The following is a 19,496-nucleotide window of genomic DNA, read 5'->3' as shown; positions in this document are numbered from 1 at the left end:
AAAATACTGGCTAAAAAGTAAATACCACTTAAAAAGTGGCTATACCACGCCATTTCTTGACAAATTGTGATGGAAGACAGTCGATTTCAATGCAACGATAAGAAGGGAGTAGTATCAAATCTTGGTTCTACTTTTTCTACTCTACTTATTGTTTACTAGTGGGGATAAGTCCGGGCAAAGCCCGGGCCCAACATGAAGAGAACTACATTGTTGCAAGTAAAAAGTACAGTGACAATAACGGATGAGCTTGTGTAGAGAAATGGCAGACTGCAGAGCTATTGCTGAGTTGTACTCAAAAGAGAAATAAAAGACCACAAATATGTTACCTAAAAAACGTATGGGTTTGCAGTAACATCTGCCGATACAAATATGTGTAAGATGGTAGAAATTAGAATTACTATCAAAGTATATAGTACTATCTTTCAACTGGTCCGAAAGAGTACCAGAAGAATCAACTCGTGCCTCACATAAGCATTTGAAGGAATTCAGGATATGTTCTCTTCTTCCACATGTTAAACCCTTGGCTTTTTTCGGGAATTGAATACACTTGCAAAGGCAATAGATTCTATAAGGAGCTCCTCAGGACTTTCTGGCCGGACTTTAGCCCCTTTCATTTTCACTCAAATGTAGAGAGCATTTCGAATTACACTGAAATTGTTGTCCTGCGAGATGTCTTCATTTGGCAAATCAAATGTTATGTGGTGCTTCAGCCATTCCTTATTCGTGACAGATTAGTCATATTCGTTTGAAAATCCATCAAGAAGCTGCAAAATCAGGTATGCACAAATGATCAATGATAATGAAAGAGTTATGAAACAACAAAAAAGAGAAAATAAATTGGATATAAAGAGGAAGATTAAACTCAATGACTGCAAACTAAATCACAAAAGAAAGTGAACACAGTAATGAAAGCACACTGAACATTCCATTTATACACTTAAACAAGCACGTGTAACAAGTATAAAATTTGAATATGCAGGAATGTTTCAAAGTGCCACTGGAATCTAAACTCCAAATGAGTAAGGGAAGAAGCTCTCAATCATCAACAGTATGCCAAAACAAGATGGAATGAAACTCCTAACATCAATCGAGTAGGAAGAATACACCAATGACATGAATGTTCCTAGACAAATCATCAGCCGAGACCTAAGGATCTTTAAGATCTTGATTCGTACTCCATGAGTACGTGTTCTATGTGATTTGTGAGTGTGCGTCTATATATTAATATTTATAGATCCATTTTGAAATGACATCGTAAGTGCAATTTAACGGGAGTATTTTTAAGTAGCAACAATATATGAATAAAAGCTTGCATGTAGGAAAATATGATAATTAGGTAAACTTATTTTGGTAGAATATGTATAAAGTAATATCATTTATAAATTATCGGTTGTCCATTCAAAGATCCAATTCTCCTTCTTTGAATGATCAAGTCTTTAAGAGTCACGATATTGAAAGAACTCTGCCAAGAAAAGGTATATGATTAGTCACGAAGATGAACATCTCTTCAATAATTTTTTGCATTGTCCAACAGAATGGAAGATGTTACCTTTTGTCGAAGCTCAGATGACCGCAGAGCTGACTTTATTTTTATCTTTTCACTCAATCGTTTTCAGGAGTTGATGTAGGTTCATGGCGCATAGTGGATTTTAAAGAAAATTTAGCAAGGAAAGGATTAACTACTGGTTCCTATTGTGAAAAAGACAGTGAGTGTAAACCATAAGAAATGCGGTTGGTAAAGCAGAAGATGCTATTTAGTTAAACAAATTGAATAAGCAAGTCTCACAATCAGCTCTACATTATTTCCAATAAATACATAACTGAACACTAAAATAATCATGCTGACAAAAGGTTATATAAAAGAATTTCAGGGCTAGTATAATACCTCCAAATAGTTTTAGCAAAATAACCTGTGCGGCAGATGTCATTCACTGAGTCAGTGGCATATGTATAGCAACAGACACATATTGATACAAACTGGCGTGCAAAATTGAAAACTCTATGATTAGTAAGAAGAATGATTGTTCCTTAAAGTTCTTCGTAGTAAGAAAGAACATTTAAAAGAAATAATTTCTGTGCCAAATCTTTTTGTTAGTGAAAAATGTAATTTTCCTTGGTGTCATTATCTCCCAGGCACAAGCTCACGTGGAATTGCCAGAATAGTCCACCAAAGTGTAAAGTGCAAAATGCAAAGAAGAAAAAGAAGAAGAAATTTAAGAATTATAGAACTTTACAAAGTGTAGATTAGTAGGAGAATTATTTCCCATATGTCAAAAAGAATTCCACGGGTTCATTTCTTGATGCAACAACTTTATCATCAGCAGTAAATAATACCAATGTAAACAGTCATTTTTTTTTTCCAGGAGGAGGAATCAATAAGAAAAGAAAAAAGGATTTAGTGGGCGCATGAGTCACCGAGTAAGATAATTTTTAACTGAAGAGAAGTAACATATTACCCATCTTTCTTTTGATAAAACAATGGCTTTTACTGCTTTCACAAACTGTTAAGTAGACGGTGAAGGCATACACATGCGTTCAACACTCATCTTCAAGTGCATTGCATTTTCCTAATGTAGAAACAACAATATATTGTCGTCATATTTTCGATATACCTTTAAACCTTCAAGCAATCCCTATTAATATTTCCAATAGCATTTTTGGTGACTCTGATGAATGATCTGAATCGGTAACCATTCAAATGAATAACAAAGAAGAAATATATTTAAGAATAAGAAAGGTTTCATGAGATACTATCATAATACAAAAGTGTAAAAACTAACCTGTCCATAATTTAACAATTTAGCAGATGGGCTCAACTCAATGTTACTGAAACGCTGTAATTCACCCTTAGAAAAGTTTTCCCCTTCAGAACATTTCATGACATACATACAATCAGTAGGCGTAAAGCCAAAGCCAAAGGCAATGTTGTCCCAATCAATGTCGGCTAATTCAGATGTTATGTTGCTGTTATAAAAACAAAATTCCTATCAGTTAAGTGAAAAGTAATAAATAAGTAATGCAAAGGATGTAGAGCTACTTCATGCATTGTGTGTAAGTTAAATAATTGTATGACCTACAGGGAAACTGCAGTTGACTAAGTCCGCAAGCTCTACCATGAAGTTATTTTTTCTCTTTTTAATTGATGCATTCTGATGGTACTTGCATTGGAGGAAGTGATCACTTCCCTTTCTCACTGTAAATAGCATTCCATGATCATTGTCCTTTAGATAATTGATATACATTCAGATCAGCTGAACACCTCGAGTAGTTACCATATGATACTAACAACGATATACCTTCAGATCAGCTGATTGTTATCCTACCACATGCCTTGATTTTGCAAATCAAATGTTATGTGGTTGACAGAAGTTTGATGTCCAAACATCTTCCTGAACACCTCGAGTAGTTAATCAGTTGATATGTTATTAAATGGCATACAATTGTGATTGTCTGATCGCAGAGCATTATAAACAGATTAGTTACTTGCATCAGACAACTTTCATACATCAATGCCACAATTTTTTTCCATTTGAATCAGCAATCTGATTTTCCAATCAAATATTTCATCTAATGTCTGGAGTTCTTCTCCATTAAAATTTTTTATTTGCCTAATTCACGTTTCATTTGCATTAACATATAGAAAGATGAAGCACATCCAGATAGACTAATAGCCTGTTTGGCCAAGTTGGAGAAATCACCTTATTTTGAAAAGTGTTTTTTCAAAAGTGCTTTTGAAAAAAGTACTTTTAGAGAGAAGCAGTTTGTGTTTGGCTAATCACTCAGAAAAGCACTTTTGAGCAATAATTTGTATTTGGCCAAGTTTTTCAGAAAGTGCTTTTAAGTATCAAATTACGAATAAGGACATGAATAGATTTACTTAATAGTTAATATTATAAGTAAATAAATAATCTCAAAAATTTGTTATTACAGGCAATAATTAAATCTTTTCATTTTATTTAAGTACAATATGAAAAAGTTGATGTCCTAGGCTCTCTGTAGTCCGTAGTGCAGTAGGGATTTAAGAACTTCCTATACCATCTTCTGTAAATTTGAAAGACTGCACCTCCTTGGTGCAGTTGTTATATATACAAAATTTGTTACCTTCTCAAAAAAAAAAAATGATTTTTTTTAAAAGTAGTTAATTATTTTAATATAAGTTAAATATATTAAAAATCATTCAACAAATATAAAAGCATTCACACCTAAAGTCACTATATATTAGAAAGTTATCCTAAAAATGATAAGAAATATTCATACCTTAATATCCTAAGTATTAGGTTTGACGGTTATTTTAGTATATACTATATTTTGTTAAGGGTATTTTTGGTAAGAAAAAAAGTCAAAACTGCTTCTGCTTCTGCTTTTGGAAAGAAATTATTTTTTTCTGCTTCTCAGAAACTGCTTCTCCTTCTTCCCAAAAGCACTTTTTTCCCAAAAAAAAAAAAAGTTTGGCCAAACACCTCAAATTAGGAAAAAAAAGTGCTTTGGGGAAAAAAAATCTGGCCTCTTGAGAAACTTGGTCAAACAGGCTATAAGATGAATCTCTATGTTGAACTTCTTTTTCTATATGCAGTTAAGGCTCTATAGTAACTGCACTTGTTCTAGCTTTTTAGTAAATCAAAGAAATAATGTTATTCTATAAAACAACTTTCAATTTATCAAAACCACCATCCATGACGAATCGACATGTGGCCACCCATAACTCTAACCTCCATCAACAACTATGACAAAAATTAATTTAGGCTGCACGTTGTAATCTCGAGAGTGGCATTCATACTTTTTATAATCTCCTTCATAGTATTCCAGACTCTGTCACGGGCAGAAAGATGCAATGTAGTACAACACAACTTAAATTTGGGTGCTTTTGATTGCTTAGATGATGTTATTGATGCTCTATAAGTCCTACCAGTTACATTCTAGAGGCTTTCCCTATTTATTGTATAGTTAAAAATTCTAAGAAACTTATCGGGCACGGATCTAATGTATCACTTATGGGTTAATTTAAACCCAACAACTTTGGCTCGAACACTGTGTTAGGATTTGTTTAAAAGGCCACTAAATAAATACGAATAATAAATCTTAAACACGATAAGTCAAATCCTGAATCCCCAAATTGACCACTTAACTAAACCGGAATTATAAGCTATTTGGATATCGGATAATATGAATTTTCTATATTCATGTCCCATCTATCCAGGGGACCCAATTTATTACAAACAGTGGATCTAAAATGAAAATTAATCAATCATACTCTTTATTTACTTTTTCAAGAAAATTACATGTATCCAACTGACATGGGATAACCATATATACCACAAAATTAGAGAAAGAACAAACGAAGATATCTAAAGATTGAAAAGAGGGTAGAAGCCTTAGAAGGGGAACCTGACTTCAGGGTTGCCGCAGATATTACGAACCAATTGCATGCCATAAATCAACAGTAAACCCAAGAGCGAAAAACACCTCAAATGACCCATTAACAAAGTCGCCGATTTTCGAGACAAATAGAAAAACAGGGAAGCAGACTAACTGGGTTTGTTCTAGCTTTTTGGTAAATCAAAGAAATAATTTTATCCCCCAACATAACTTTCAAGTTATCAAAACCACCATCCATGGCGAATCAGCCCATGGGCAGCCATAATTGTCACCTCCGTCAACAACTATGACAAAATCAGAAGGAAAATCGAAATAATACAGCGTGAACTGAACTCACCGAGAGATAAAACACAAATCAGCAACAGCGAGAAAGTCGAAGAACCACGCGAAAATAAAGAGAGATGAAAGAGGGTGTGAGTTGAATCAAGCTTTCAGTAGAAAAATTCTAAAACTTTCGACTGTCCACCGTTTACCCAAAATCCAAAGCAGCATGTGGTCGTCTCTCAAGCATCTTACCCTGCAGACGTAGGGAATCCTTTGATGTTTAATCTTTTCCTCAAAGACGATTATACCTCCGATAAGGCTAGCTATAATGACAGTTATGCCCTCAATAAGGCCACGCAAGCATGTTGACCTGATGTGTGCTTATTCTCCCAAATTAATAGAGAGAATGTATTTATGAATTTCTAACCTTTGTGGTCTGGTAATATTTCAATTGATTAAATTCATTTGAAATAAATGTTAGTAGATGACTAACTTTGTGATGATCTTGGAAGATTATTTTCAAGGTTGTAAGTATGAATTAGGTTTACACTAAATACTTGAAAATAGTTTTGAAATCGTGAATATAATATATGTAAAGATATTACATATGTTTGTTTGATAAGAAAATATATCAAAATGTTGAGATGTTTAGAGGTTATAATGGTTTAGTTGGAAAGCCATTGGAAAAAAAACAAACAAAATACTTGTGATTTTCTACCCCTGGTTTGGAGAAAAATTAAAATTCTCATGATTTTCTACTCCCGTTATGGAGACTAAAATCTTCGTAGTTTTCTACTCCTGCTTCAAGATTAAAATCTGCGTGATTTTCTACTCGTTCATTGAGATTAAAGTCTTTGTGACTTTTTACTCATTAGTGGGGATTAAAGTCTAAGTGACTTTCTACTCGTTTGGAGATTAAAATCTTTGTGATTTTCTACTCCAATTTATTATTCGGTTTGAAGATTTAAAAAAATTTCATTGTTTATTAGATCTAGTTGTATCAGATATTACTCGGTTTGAAAATTAAAAACTTTATTGTTTTTAATTCTGAATATGTCAGAATGGTTTGAAGATTAAAAACTTCACCATTTATTAATTCTGGCTCTGTCGTGACACAAATAACAGTTCTTGTAGTTAGCTCTACAATGTAATAAGGGCGTTAAATATGAATCTCTTTTTGAAGAAATATGTTTGGAATATGAAATTATTCACCAAACGACCGCCCTTAGTCACCGCAATCTAATGAAATTGCAGAAAGAAAGAATAGAACGTCAAAGGAGATGATGAATGCCTAGTTGATAAGTTCTGGTTTACCCAAAACTTGTGGGGAAAGCTATGGTTACAGCTAATCGAATACTCAATCGAGTTATCCATAGCAAAACACAATCTATTCCATATGAAAAAATGGAAAGGAAGGAAACACAACTTAAAATATTTTAAAGTGTGGGGGAAGGGGTGCTTGGCTAAAGTGCAAGTTCCTAAATCCAAAAGGGTAAAGATCGGACCAGAAAATATTGATTGCATTTTTATAGGATATGTAACAAATAGTAAGGCATATCATTTTCTGGTTCATAAACCGAAAAATCCCGACATTCATATTAATACGTTAATCGAATCAGATAATGCTTAATTTTTGAGAATATTTATCGTATAAAAAGGAATGTGAGTTGTCTAGTGAAATATCTAAGCGACCTCGGGAATAAACAAAGGAAAGTACACCTAATGAAGTGAATCCAAGACGTAATAAACGTCAAAGGACAACTACTTTCATTGGATCAGGTTTTCTGACATTCTTGTTTGAAAATGAGCTTCAAACTTTGGAAAAAGTTATGTCTTCCTCGGAAAGAAGTAGTCAATAGTGAGACAGAATCCATATTAAGTAATCATACTTGGGAATTGGTTGATCTTCTTCCAGGAAATAAACCTTTGGGTTCTAAGTGAATTTTCAAAAGGGAAATGAAAGTTGATGGTATTATTAACAAATATAAGGCAAGATTGACTGCCAAAGGATTAAGACAATGAGAAGGTCTTGATTACTTTGACACATACTCACCGGTAACGAGAATCACATCTATTCGGATGGTAATAGCGTTAGCCACCGTGTATGGCCTTGAAATCCATCAGATGGACGTAAAGACAATATTCTTAAATGGAGATTTGGAGGAAGCAATTTGTATGGAACAACCTGAAAGGTTCATGGTTTCTGAAAAAGAAAGAAGATGTGTCGACTTGTTATGTCACTTTACGGACGAAAACAAACACTCAAATAATGGCACGCAAAATTTGACTAGAAAATATTGTCAAATGGTTTCAAATTAGTGTATTTACATTAAGAATACTCTAAATTATGTAGTCATTGATTATTTATATATGGATTATATGTTAATAGAAAAGGCATATAAAACATATGAAATGTGGGGGCATTTAGCTTATGCATAACAAAAGTTATTGCTAGACGGGATGTATATATTATCTAGAAGAATTAGATGATATGATTCTTTGAACCCACAAATCTTTAGTGGATATTGATATGGTAGTCGGCGAATTCATCAGTTGTTAAGTCTTAGTAAAGACTAGTTGATGAAACTACTAATTCATAAGTTGGTCACGTGCCTTTCTCGAAATATTATTTCTTTCTTGAAAATTTATATTATTTGGTTCTTTTATGAAATGATGTCACTTCAAAGGTTGTGACTTTTCATAGAAAGATACGTCTGTACGTTTTTGTATGGACATGATCATTCATGAATGAATGTATTAATACGTTGGTCTATAATGAGGTGAACCAACCGATGAACATGACCAAAATCCATTCCAAGTTGGATTTATTTCATGAATGAAGGTGCTATAATTTGCATATCATATAGACGTATGAATAAATAGCATACAAATGCTTGAAAATGGCGAAATGATTGCGAAATGTACTATATATTAAAAGCTTGTGGTCATAACTGATGCCAATCATTCCATTTGTTATTATAATATACTATTACTACATTAAGTGTAGTCGATAATCTGACATGCAATCAAAAGTCGAGACATATTAGTCTACGACATAAGAAAGTTTGCATTGAACTTTCATGATAATGAAACATGTTTTGAAGTATTTGAAATATACTCCAAATTATACTTTGCACTACAATAAGTATCTCGCGATAATAAAGGGGTATTGTGATGTAAATTAGATCACCGGTTCAACCGATTCTAAACAGTCTGTGGAGGAGCGATGTCTTGAAAATCGTCCAAACAACTATGCATTGACCACTCTACAATTGAGGCTGAGTTTATAGCCTTAGACAAGGCCGGTGAAGAAGCTGAATGGCTCCGAAATTTCTTGGAAGATATTCTATTTTGGCCCAAACCTTTGACACATATATGTATATATTGTGATATTCAAGCGGCAATAGGTAGGGCAGAGAGTGTTATGTATAACGAAAAATCTCATCACATTCGACGGAGACACAATACCGTTAGACAACTACTCTTTAGTGGTGTTATCACGATTGACTAAGTAAAGTCAAGAGATAACGTGTCAGATCCACTTATAAAAGGCCTATCCAGAGAGGCAGTTGAAAGATCATCAAAGGGAATGGGACTAAGGCCTAGGACAAGTCATCATGGCGGTAACTCTACCTAGCAGATTGGAGATCCCAAGAGCTAGGTTTAAAGAGATCAAACAAAGTTATGAATTACGGTTCAACATTGTCAAATAACACAACCCATTCTCGTGATGAAGACAATGTTCAAAAATCAAGGTAAAGCATTAAGGCTTTTTGATGAGTCAATAAAGCTTAAAGCTTTTTAATGATTTGCTAAGTCTGGCAGAATATGACTAGATAGTGTGTCTATAGGATTACACGATTAGAAATCACCTATGTGAGTGTGAAATATAAGCCGCTTTAAGGGGAATGAAAGTAAAGGCCCATTCTTTAAGCACTCATGAAATCATGCGGTGTTCATGGCTGAAACAAATATAACCGTGAGAACCAAAAACGGTTAAGGATTGATTGTGTGACTTGTGGTTGTTTAGGTATACATCAAAGCTCGACGGCTCAAAGATATCAAATCTACCCATTGACCGAGTATATCCGACATAAGTTCACTACGGAAAGTTCAAAGGGAAACTTACTTATCCAGATGCGATTAATCCTTATTTGCGAATCACATAGTATTTTCTTGCATGTTTTTTCACATATGTCCATTCCCCATTCATGTGGGGGATTGTTGTGTTTTTTCTTTAAATGGTATAAATGGGAAATGAAAGGGGCACCTTTTGGATTGCACCTCTCCATATCACCCTTCCTTTGTCTATAAATTTAGAGGCTTGGCCTCATTTTTAAGATATGAAAAATCTGAAATCTTCTCCCCTCTATTCTACATTGTTGCATTATTTTCTAAATAAACATAAGTGTCAAGTGCGATTTGCTCCGTTTGTTGAGTTCGCTGAAGTTCTGTGATTTGAAGTACCGCTATCACAGAATAGTTATTCCGTTCTATCCTGGAGGAATTAATCCATATACCTTGGGCAATAACGAGGGGATTGAATTCCTTAAGGACACACTGTGAATTCAGTGGGCTCAAATTTAATTTTGTTATTTCTATGCATTTCTGTTTTTCTTTTACTTTACATGATTTTCTGATTTTGAACACAGATTACCAACAGAAGATTCAACCATGAGTTTTCCATTTCTTTTTCCTATTTTTTATTGTTGGTTATGAATTTTAGTGTTGTATTTTTACATACTATTATGAGTAGCTAATTTATTATCTAGAGTTTTGATGGAACCTTTTGGAGGATGGATTTTTGTTACGTTTTAATATAATTTAGCCTTAGAATTTCTTTACTTGTTCAATTACGTGCTTATTTAAGTTGATTGAATGGTCATCAATTGACTATGCCTATTTATTATGTATTGCTTGGGAAAGTCTACATTTTTAGGTAGTTGTTAAGCAACGTCACTCCCAACTTATGTGAGAAATCAATACGTCGGGTTTAAAGGTAGATTTAGGAATAATAAAGCCTTGACGTGGTCATGGTGAGCAGTAAGATAATGTCAGCTAGCGTAGTTCGGAAGAATATGTCTAGTAAATTATTGTAGTTGCTCGATAAAGAGTTATAACACATAAAGTGATCGCAGTTAGTGGAGAATACCTAGGCGAAATTATAGGAGAGGTGACACGTAGAATTCAGACAATTGGAAAAATCATAAATCTAGTCTGTTTTAATCTTGTCTCCAACCCTTAGTCTCTTTAGTTGATAAATTTCGATTGCTTTCTAGTATTTGTTAGTTAATTAGTTTAAAATAAAATTATAACCTTTATAATTAAAAAATTATTTGGACTTCTGTTTCGTAGCGATATTGAACAGCTATAGCTAATCATTAGTTCTTTGTGATATTCGACTTGGACTCTTAGACCCGATTATATTTGAAACGATTGATTATCTTTTTTAGGACTAGAGTTGCATGTGGTCATACCTTAACAATCGTAAAAAGAAGAAGAAACAAAATATTTCCCCCATAAATGTCCTAAGCACCCACTGCAATTTCATCATCTACCATCGACGTTGTCTTCTCCATATAATACGAAATTGAAATTTGGTCAAGGCAAATCACATAAAGATAAGAAGACTCGTTATTAAAACTAGACTAAAGCAAACACACATAAAGACAAGAATACCCAATTAGAACTCAATCACCTACTTTTGTTTTTTCCCCTTTCTTGGTTCTAATGATTCTACAATTTAAGTTTGATTTGTGATGAAAAGCTCAAGATATTATGTTTTTTCTTGATATGGAATATTTTGCGGCATATTGTTTAATAACCTCCACTTCCTCTGCTTAGTATTGAGTATTACAACTGGTAAAAGTATTTTTTGTGTAATGACTTAGGCCCTTTTATGAAAACTAGTATCCTTGAACGTGAGTTTCACATTAATAATGGCACGTGATGGTTTAAACATTTATTTATATAAAAGAATAAGAAAATTTAATTAATGAGAGAAATTTTATGCATAATAATACAACAATCATCTTAATGCCGAAAAATTATTCAAAATGAATGGACATCATCAGAACTTACACAAATGATGAAGTTAATCATGTTAGTAGATAATTATATATTATAGTTTAAAAATATTTAATGTGATGCTATCTTGCTGAACACTTTTTTGTAGACGATATTTTTTTGTATGTTTCTTTCTAATGCTTTGATTGCTCTCCCATAACCAAAATTATTATTGTCGATATTGATATCCCTCTTGAAACTTCAACATATAGTTATTCGTGCAAGAAATATATTGCGGTAAATATAATCCAATATTTAATATGTTTGTCCTCGTGCTTTATTTATTATAATTGCAAAACATAAACATAATGGAAATTATTTTCACACAAATTTTAAAGGATATTCTTTAGTTTCGGAAGACAAAAGTTGAATTGAGGGATAAAAATATACTTAAAAGCACATTGACTAGTATCATAATTTTTGCATCTATGACGTAACTGTTAAATATCTATATACCGTCTGTGTGCTATTACATAAGTTATTCGACATATCTAAGTTTTTCAGTAGCACGGCGGACATATTTGTTTTCAAAATCAACCTATATGCAATGGAAAATCAATTTTAACTCAGTCTATTATATATTCGATGAAACTAACATACGTAAGGAATAATAAAAGTGACAACAAACATGTATGGTAGAAGGCCATTTGGTATTAAAGTATTTAAATATTCTTCTTGTTAGTAATTGTTGGTATCATCTTCTATTGAGTAAAAAACTGAAGGAATATTTTAATTTTACCATAAAATTTTGCAATCAACCTTTTATTTTGTTGATCAACATATTCATTTCTGCTAGTTAAGATAGCTTTTTAATTTCTATCATGGAATTTGAACAAATTGCGTTTTAATCTAATGATAAAAAATATTTCCCTTATTAAATGCACTACTATTACCATTGGAGTTGATAACTACTATTACCATTGGAGTTGATAACTAAGTGTTGTGAAAGAATCAAATTACCTTTTATTAGATGCTCTTCTTCGTTTCTGACATGAAGCAAGAGGTCACCAAATACTGGATCTATTCTTACTTTATACTTTTTGTCAGTTGAATCTTTTTCATTTGAGGTCATATGCATAATGTTGCTAAACTAGCTTTTACAGTCTATGCTTTCGTCGATTTTGGAACTACTGGTAATACTTTAGGGAAATCACCTCCCAAACCATAAAATTTTCCACCAAACAGTTCATTGATATCCAACATGTCTCTAGAACTCCGAGCAATTATTTCGATCGATTGGCACTTTGCTGTAAACGCTTCATCCCATATGATCAAATTTACTTTCCTTATAAATTTAGCACAATTGCCCTGCTTTGATATATTTGTGATGGTTATTTCAGTTCTTTGAAGAGGCATACCAAATCTATAATGAGTGGCCTCATAATAAAATCTTTACCGGTACACCACTTGTTATTAATTTTAACCGTATTATGCCTCTTAATGTGACATTTGCAAGTAATGCATGATATATAAATGTTATTTTGATTCTGCCAGAGGCATCTACAAAGGATAATCCTTCTATCTTAGAATCGATTCTTTATCATATAGTCTTCAAAGTTTGTTGTTGTTCAAGATTTAGTTTTGATTGTGCTTCATTAGACACTTTTATGGCCTTCTTATTCTTAATACTATACTAGCCCTTTTTTACTTTGTGTTCTAATTTTTTAAATCTCTAACGCTCTTTTTTATGAAATAAATTTATGTACCATAAGATTTTTTTTAACTTGAATTATTTTACTCATATGGTGAATTTAAAAAATAATTGAATTGAATTCTCTTGCTAAATAATTAATATAATAATTTACTTATTTGGTCTTAACATAAAAAATAATTTATTTTATATTTATTCGATTCTTAATATTAGTTTATCTCTTGTTTTGAATATGTAACGACCCGGCCAGTTGTTTTAAAAGTTGTAGCCCCATTTTCCTATTTATTGCTCATTCTGTACTTTATAACTGTTATGTAACTTGACGAGGTAATTGGTTCTGGTCCGGTGAAGTTTTTTTTAGAATGAATTGGAACGCTTAGTTCCAAAGTTTAAAACTTAAGTTGAAAAGGTTGGCTGGATGTCGACCTATGTGTAAACAACCCCGAAATATAATTTTGATTATTCCAACAGTTCAGTATGGTGATTTTGGATTTAGGAGCGTGTCCGAAATTTTATTTGGAAGTCCGTAGATAAATTAGGCTTGAAATAACTAAAATAGGAATTTAAGTTTGGAAGTTTGACCGAGGAGTTGACTTTTTGATATCGGGGTCGGAATCCAATTCTGAAAATTTGCATAGCTCCGTTATGTCATTTATGATTTGTGTGCAAAATTTGAGGTCAATTGGACTAGATTTGATAGTTTCAGCATCGAATGTAGAAGTTAAAAATTCGTAAGTTCCTTAAGCTTGAATTTGGGTATGATTCGTGGTTTTAGCATTGTTTTATGTGATTTGAGGAAACGAGGCAGGAATCGGGCCACGCGCTTAATGCTTCGCGATCACGTGAGAAGGTTCGCGATCGCGTAGGCTTGCGGAGATTGTGCTTCGCGATCGCGTGGGATTTTTCGTGATTGCGTAGAGTTAATTTTGGGCAATAAAAATTTGTGTTTTGCGATCGCGTGAGTTGGTCCGCGATTGCATAGAAGAAATCACTGGGCAGAATGTTTAAGTTCTGAAAATGGGACTTCGTCCTATTTTTTATTTTTATCGATTTGGAGCTCGAATTGAGGCGATTTTTGGGAGATTTTCAAGAAAAATAATGGGGTAGGTGTTCTTAACTCAATATTGGTTAAATTACCCGAATCCATAGTTGTTTTTAACATTTAATTAGTGAATTAAGTTGGAAAAGTTTGAAAATCCACTTGGATAAATTTGAGGATTTGAGGGCCAAATTATTATCGGAATTTAGTAATTTTGGTATGGTTAGACTTGTGGTTGAATGGGCGTTCATATTTCGTAACTTTCGCTGGATTCCGAGACGTGCGATTTTTGAGTTAATTTTGGATTTTATTGAAAAATATAGTATTTTCTTATGAAATTGATTTTTATAATTTTTGTTGACTGTATCGAATTATTTTGGCTAGATTCGAGCCATTCAGAGTTGGATAATCGAGGAAAGGGCCTATTAGTGGATTAAATTGGAGCACGTCGAGGTTTGTGACTTGTCTAACCTTGTGTGGGGGAAATTCCTCTTAGGATTGGTATTGATATGAAAATATTGATGTGTTGAAAGTCATGTACACGAGATGACGAGTATGTATACATGTTAAATGTGGAAGATTATGTCTTTAAATTATATAGAGCACTGTTGCATATTAATTAAATTGTTTATTTCTATTATATTCATCACCATTAATATATTTTCGTATTTTAAATTTGTCTGACATGTTCCTGCTAAGTGTTTTACCTGTTTAGTTAAAACTCTGTTTCTTTTGTTCCGTGAATTATTTGAAGGTTGGATTTCTTAATTTAAATATTATTAAAAATAAAGTATTTTACATTTAAAAATTTGATGTTAAGTCAAGATGTTAAATTTGTGAAATATTATTTTTGCTGAATATTTTGTGAGACTTTGTACTCATTTTGATTGAGCCGTGAGCTCCCTGTTGTGGAAAATATTATTGTTGTTGATTTATTTTGGCAAATTAAAATATTTGAGCACTTGAGGTACAGATTGTGATATATTGTGATATTGATACGCATGCGGTGGTATAAGGTCTGGGTGTTAAAATGCATGCGATGAGATAAGGGTGGCTTGATATGTGTGGCTAATAGGGGAACTCCTAGAAGTCATGCGGTGTGATAAGGGTGGCTAAAACGCGGAATGCTATTTCGGGAAAAAAATATTTTCTTTAAAATTAAATGTGAAGGCTCACGCGATGATATAAGAAAATGAGATATTGTGAGTTTATTTATAATTTGGGACTACGAGGCGGTACCTCGGAAGTGCCCTTGTTGATATTTATTTATGGCCGAAGTTGCCTTTGATTATTATTGTGATTTTCTTAAAGTTGAAAAAATATATATATTTTTTGTTTCCGCGAGGTATTATTTGCCCTTATTCTGTGTAGTTAAATGGTGACATACTATTTACTTGATTCATTTCCATTGTCATTTTATTTTTATTATGTTGTTATACATTTCACCATGTCTTTTATTATTCTAGTAGGGCCTGACCTGACCTCGTCACTACTCTACCGGGGTTAGGCTTAGCACTTACTTGGTACCGCTGTGGTATACTCATACTATACTTCTGCACATCTTTTTGTGCAGATCCAGGTACATATTATCAGACCAGGCATGAGTGAATTATCCGTACGAGGAGACTTCGAGGTATATCTGACAGCGTCCGCACACTCTGGAGTCCCCTTCTATCTTATTATGTTGTCTTTCTTATTTTCTTTAAACTCTGATGCAAAGAGACACTTATAATAAAATTCTTAGAAGCTTGTGACTTATTTCTATCGAGTTTTGGGAGTTGTACTTATGTGAATTTGCAAATTTATTTATTTCAGATTTCTATTGTTATTCTGCATTGATAGGCTTACCTAGTCTTAGAGACTATATGTCATCACGACATCATACGGAGAAAATTTGGGGTCGTAACAGAATATTTAATTTTAATTATAACTTTATCCACCATAAATTTTATTTTCAAATAGTAAAAAGATTGATCTGACATTCCACTTTTAGATCTTTATGTTTGCAAAATCATTAGTGGTATTGACTCTTACCAATCAATTTTATTTCTCTTTCTCACACATTTATATTCTTAAGTATTTACTTAGTTGTTATTTAATAATTGGGTATATTTTAAATATTACACAAAAAATTAATTAAAAAATAATATTTTAGTAGGAAAACAGTTTAATTATAATATAAAAATATATTATGGGGATAATGTTTTTCTCAATTTCAACGCTTTATGCATTCCATCTAATATTACTTTTATTTTTTCTTGGTATTAGATATTACGGAGTAGTAATGTACCGCCAATACAAAGAATTCTTATGAAATTAATTTTATTAATCTTTCGACATATTTTTAATAAGAATTTAATAGAATTTTTTTATTAATTTAAAAATCTTATATATTAAAAAATATTAACACAAAAGGTATTGTAGTCCAAAAGGTAAGTACAGTTATGTCCTTTCCCTATTAGTTTTCTATTTAATATTTTAGGGATATTTTGGTCTATCAATATTGTATTCGTTCTTTTACAATAAATAGTCTCTTCTTTTTCTATATGGATTTGGACAATATAATACATTATTAAATTAAATTAGTAATATGACATTATAATACGTCTTCAAATTAAATTAGTAATAGAAATTTTTTAAAAGTATATCTTAAAAGTAATAGGAATACGTGACTAAAAATATGTCCTTATCTCGAAAGTAATTATACTAAAAGGATACGTAACGTGTTCATAAAGGTATTAAATTTACCTACTAATATGTAGTATTATATGTCTATGTCCGAAAGTAATTATACTCATAAGATTCCTAAAAGTAATCATGTAGGATTCCTAACTGTGTAGCATTATCTCCTAAAACTAATAGGATTACAAGGCTAACGTCTAAAATTTCGATTATGTCCTTTTATTGTGAGTCATTTGCTTAATATTATAAGGTTATTTTTATAATCTAATATCGTATTCATGCTTTTATAATAACTAGTTTACATGTACGTGCGTTGCACACGTAGATTTTTTGTTAAGTATTTATATGAAAGAACAATAAATTAAAACAAATATAAAGTATATAAGAAGAAAGAATCATGTAGATAGCAATTGGCATAAAAAAAATGCAATAACCTTTTAAATGTTGAAAGCTGGTATCATCACATTAATATAATATTTAATTCAAAATGTTTGGCAGTCGTATGAACCTGCAGAAATGATCAATTTCGTTATGTTCGTTATATATTATATGTAGTTGAAGAGTGATGAAATATAGATTGTAATCATATCTTGCCTACTATTTCTTTGCAGATAATGTGTTTGGCGTATGTTTTTTTTTAGGGATAATATGAATAATACAAATTCAGTTGTAAAGCAAATGTGACCTTATATTCACAGTAAAGTTAATTGTCTTTTAAATCCGGAAGTAGTACGAATATGTAATCATGACATATAGTGTTACAACATAATTTAGTAATTTTTCTTAAGTCCAAACTGCACGATTAAGTGATGGATTTTCTAACTATAATTAGAATTGACACTTGATATATTTGAGTCATTCAAAACAAAGAAAAGACCAAAAAAATGCTCAAAAGTTTCCATTTTGGTTTCGCATGCCAATTTTATTATTTGGGTAGATTTGTGTGTTTGATTCCTTTGTGAAAATATTTTTCATAAGATTTGAATATTTTTTAGTATAAACATAAAATGGTAAAAGAGGAAATATTTTTGTAGTTAGCTCAAACAATGTTCTTGCACTACCGGTAATTTAGTTTTCATTCCCTAAAATAGTGTAGTCCCTACGAATTACATTTCATACCTTGAATCCATTCAATACTATGCCTCATAGTGTTCTTGTCTATCATAGTATTCTTGTCTACATGCGATCGGTATAGTTTTGGAACTCTCAGAGCATGTGAGATTCTATTGTTTCATGTTATATTGTACAACTTGAATTTGTATAGGATTGCATTACTAATTCAAAAGAGTATTTTTTTTATTAGTTGTATTGACTTCAAATATTAATCTATAACATGGGGTCCATGCTAATATCTAATTTGGTCGAATAATCTATATATTATTTATAAGATATCAGAGTGCTCAATATAGCAAATAATGTATTGACAAGGAAGACAACTTATTAGATATTATAAAAAAGATGACTTAATATTTCAACTATTAAATTAATAGAAATTCAATCGGACAAAAGCATTAGCAGTAAGCGATTGTAAAATGATTGACATAGAAAATATGAGACAAATCTTTCAAATGCTGAAAATCAATATGGTTATACTAACATAATACTTTTAAATTGCACAAACCATTAATCTCTTAATATATAAAATTTAAACTTAAATACTACGTCAATGTATAAGACTTTGATATCCAAAACTAAAAACTATGACAAAAATAAAAAAGAAGACATAAAAACAATTACAATAAAAGTTAAGATGTCATTGTTCTATTATTGCTTTCTATAGAATTTCTAAACCATATTATTTCTCTTTAATTTATATACGCAACCTTAACCCAAAGCATTAACTCAACTGCAAAAAAACAGGAACACTAAAGAGAACTAATAATACCGTTGGGGATCTTTGCTTCTTTCTACAACAATACGAATAATGAATAATGTGAAATAATGACGTTTTTTATAGTAATAACTGACTTATTCTTTTTTTTTTTTATACATGAATTCATGCAATAAATCTGAATCACACACCAACTCGAGAAGAATAACTAAACTAAGCACACAATTGTCTTAAAAAAGGTGATTATTGTACGAAACATATTGTTGTGAAGAAGAAGTAGGCGGCGAGGAGAGTCCAAACTGTTGTCCAAGAAGGAGTAAGCTACCAAGAAGAAGTAGGCGGTGAGCACAGTCCAATTTATGGAATACCATAAGCAGATTTTATGGAATACAAAGTTTTGCTCCTCGTTGTCTTTAGTTAATGGAATACCATAAGCATATTAATCATTTGTAGACTATAAAAAGAAAAAAATTTAAACATATTTGTAGAAAAATACAAGTAGCTGGCTACCGAGAACTAGTAGTCGACAAGGAGTAGAGTCCTAAATGAAGGAGTTCGAAGAAGAATAAAGAATTTGACTCAAAAGC

General features: G+C 31.9%; 1 protein-coding gene across 35 annotated transcripts; it reads right to left on the bottom strand.

Annotated features, from left to right (window-relative positions):
• Positions 1–300: 300 nt before the first annotated feature.
• Positions 301–6,139, bottom strand: LOC104117705 (branched-chain amino acid aminotransferase 2, chloroplastic-like). 35 transcript variants are annotated; one of them, XR_011412330.1, is made up of 6 exons: positions 5,714–5,936; positions 3,297–3,389; positions 3,078–3,221; positions 2,781–2,964; positions 1,886–1,977; positions 301–764 (listed from the first exon to the last, which is right to left on the bottom strand). XR_011412330.1 is itself a non-coding variant. In XM_070188616.1 (5 exons), the coding sequence occupies exons 1-3, from the start codon at positions 5,475–5,477 to the stop codon at positions 2,637–2,639; spliced, it is 318 nt and encodes a 105-aa protein (XP_070044717.1). In that variant the 5' UTR covers positions 5,478–5,937; the 3' UTR covers positions 301–764; positions 1,886–1,910; positions 2,613–2,636. The 35 variants fall into 35 exon arrangements, 10 of the variants coding, with proteins under 10 accessions (XP_070044717.1, XP_070044715.1, XP_070044716.1 ...); XR_011412317.1 differs by lacking the exons at positions 3,078–3,221; positions 3,297–3,389 and adding an exon at positions 2,613–2,678 and having other exon boundaries at positions 5,386–5,937; XR_011412314.1 differs by lacking the exons at positions 3,078–3,221; positions 3,297–3,389 and adding an exon at positions 2,457–2,567 and having other exon boundaries at positions 5,386–5,937.
• Positions 6,140–19,496: the final 13,357 nt, after the last annotated feature.

The sequence above is a fragment of the Nicotiana tomentosiformis genome, chromosome 11, assembly GCF_000390325.3.
Source record: "Nicotiana tomentosiformis chromosome 11, ASM39032v3, whole genome shotgun sequence".
Classification (NCBI taxonomy): domain Eukaryota; kingdom Viridiplantae; phylum Streptophyta; class Magnoliopsida; order Solanales; family Solanaceae; genus Nicotiana; species Nicotiana tomentosiformis.
The sequence above is the reverse complement of the archived record's forward strand: the minus strand, read 5'-3'. Positions and strand labels throughout refer to the sequence as shown.

Coding starts and splice junctions, on each gene's coding strand:
- LOC104117705 (XM_009628782.4), bottom strand. CDS start 5,477: ATGGGTCATTTGAGGTGTTTTTCGCTCTTGGGTTTACTGTTGATTTAT. Junction 2,965..5,385: donor TGCGGCAACCCTGAAGTCAG/GTTCCCCTTCTA, acceptor TTTTTATAACAG/CAACATAACATCTGAATTAG. Junction 765..1,885: donor TTTGCTAAAACTATTTGGAG/GTATTATACTAG, acceptor CTGATTTTGCAG/CTTCTTGATGGATTTTCAAA.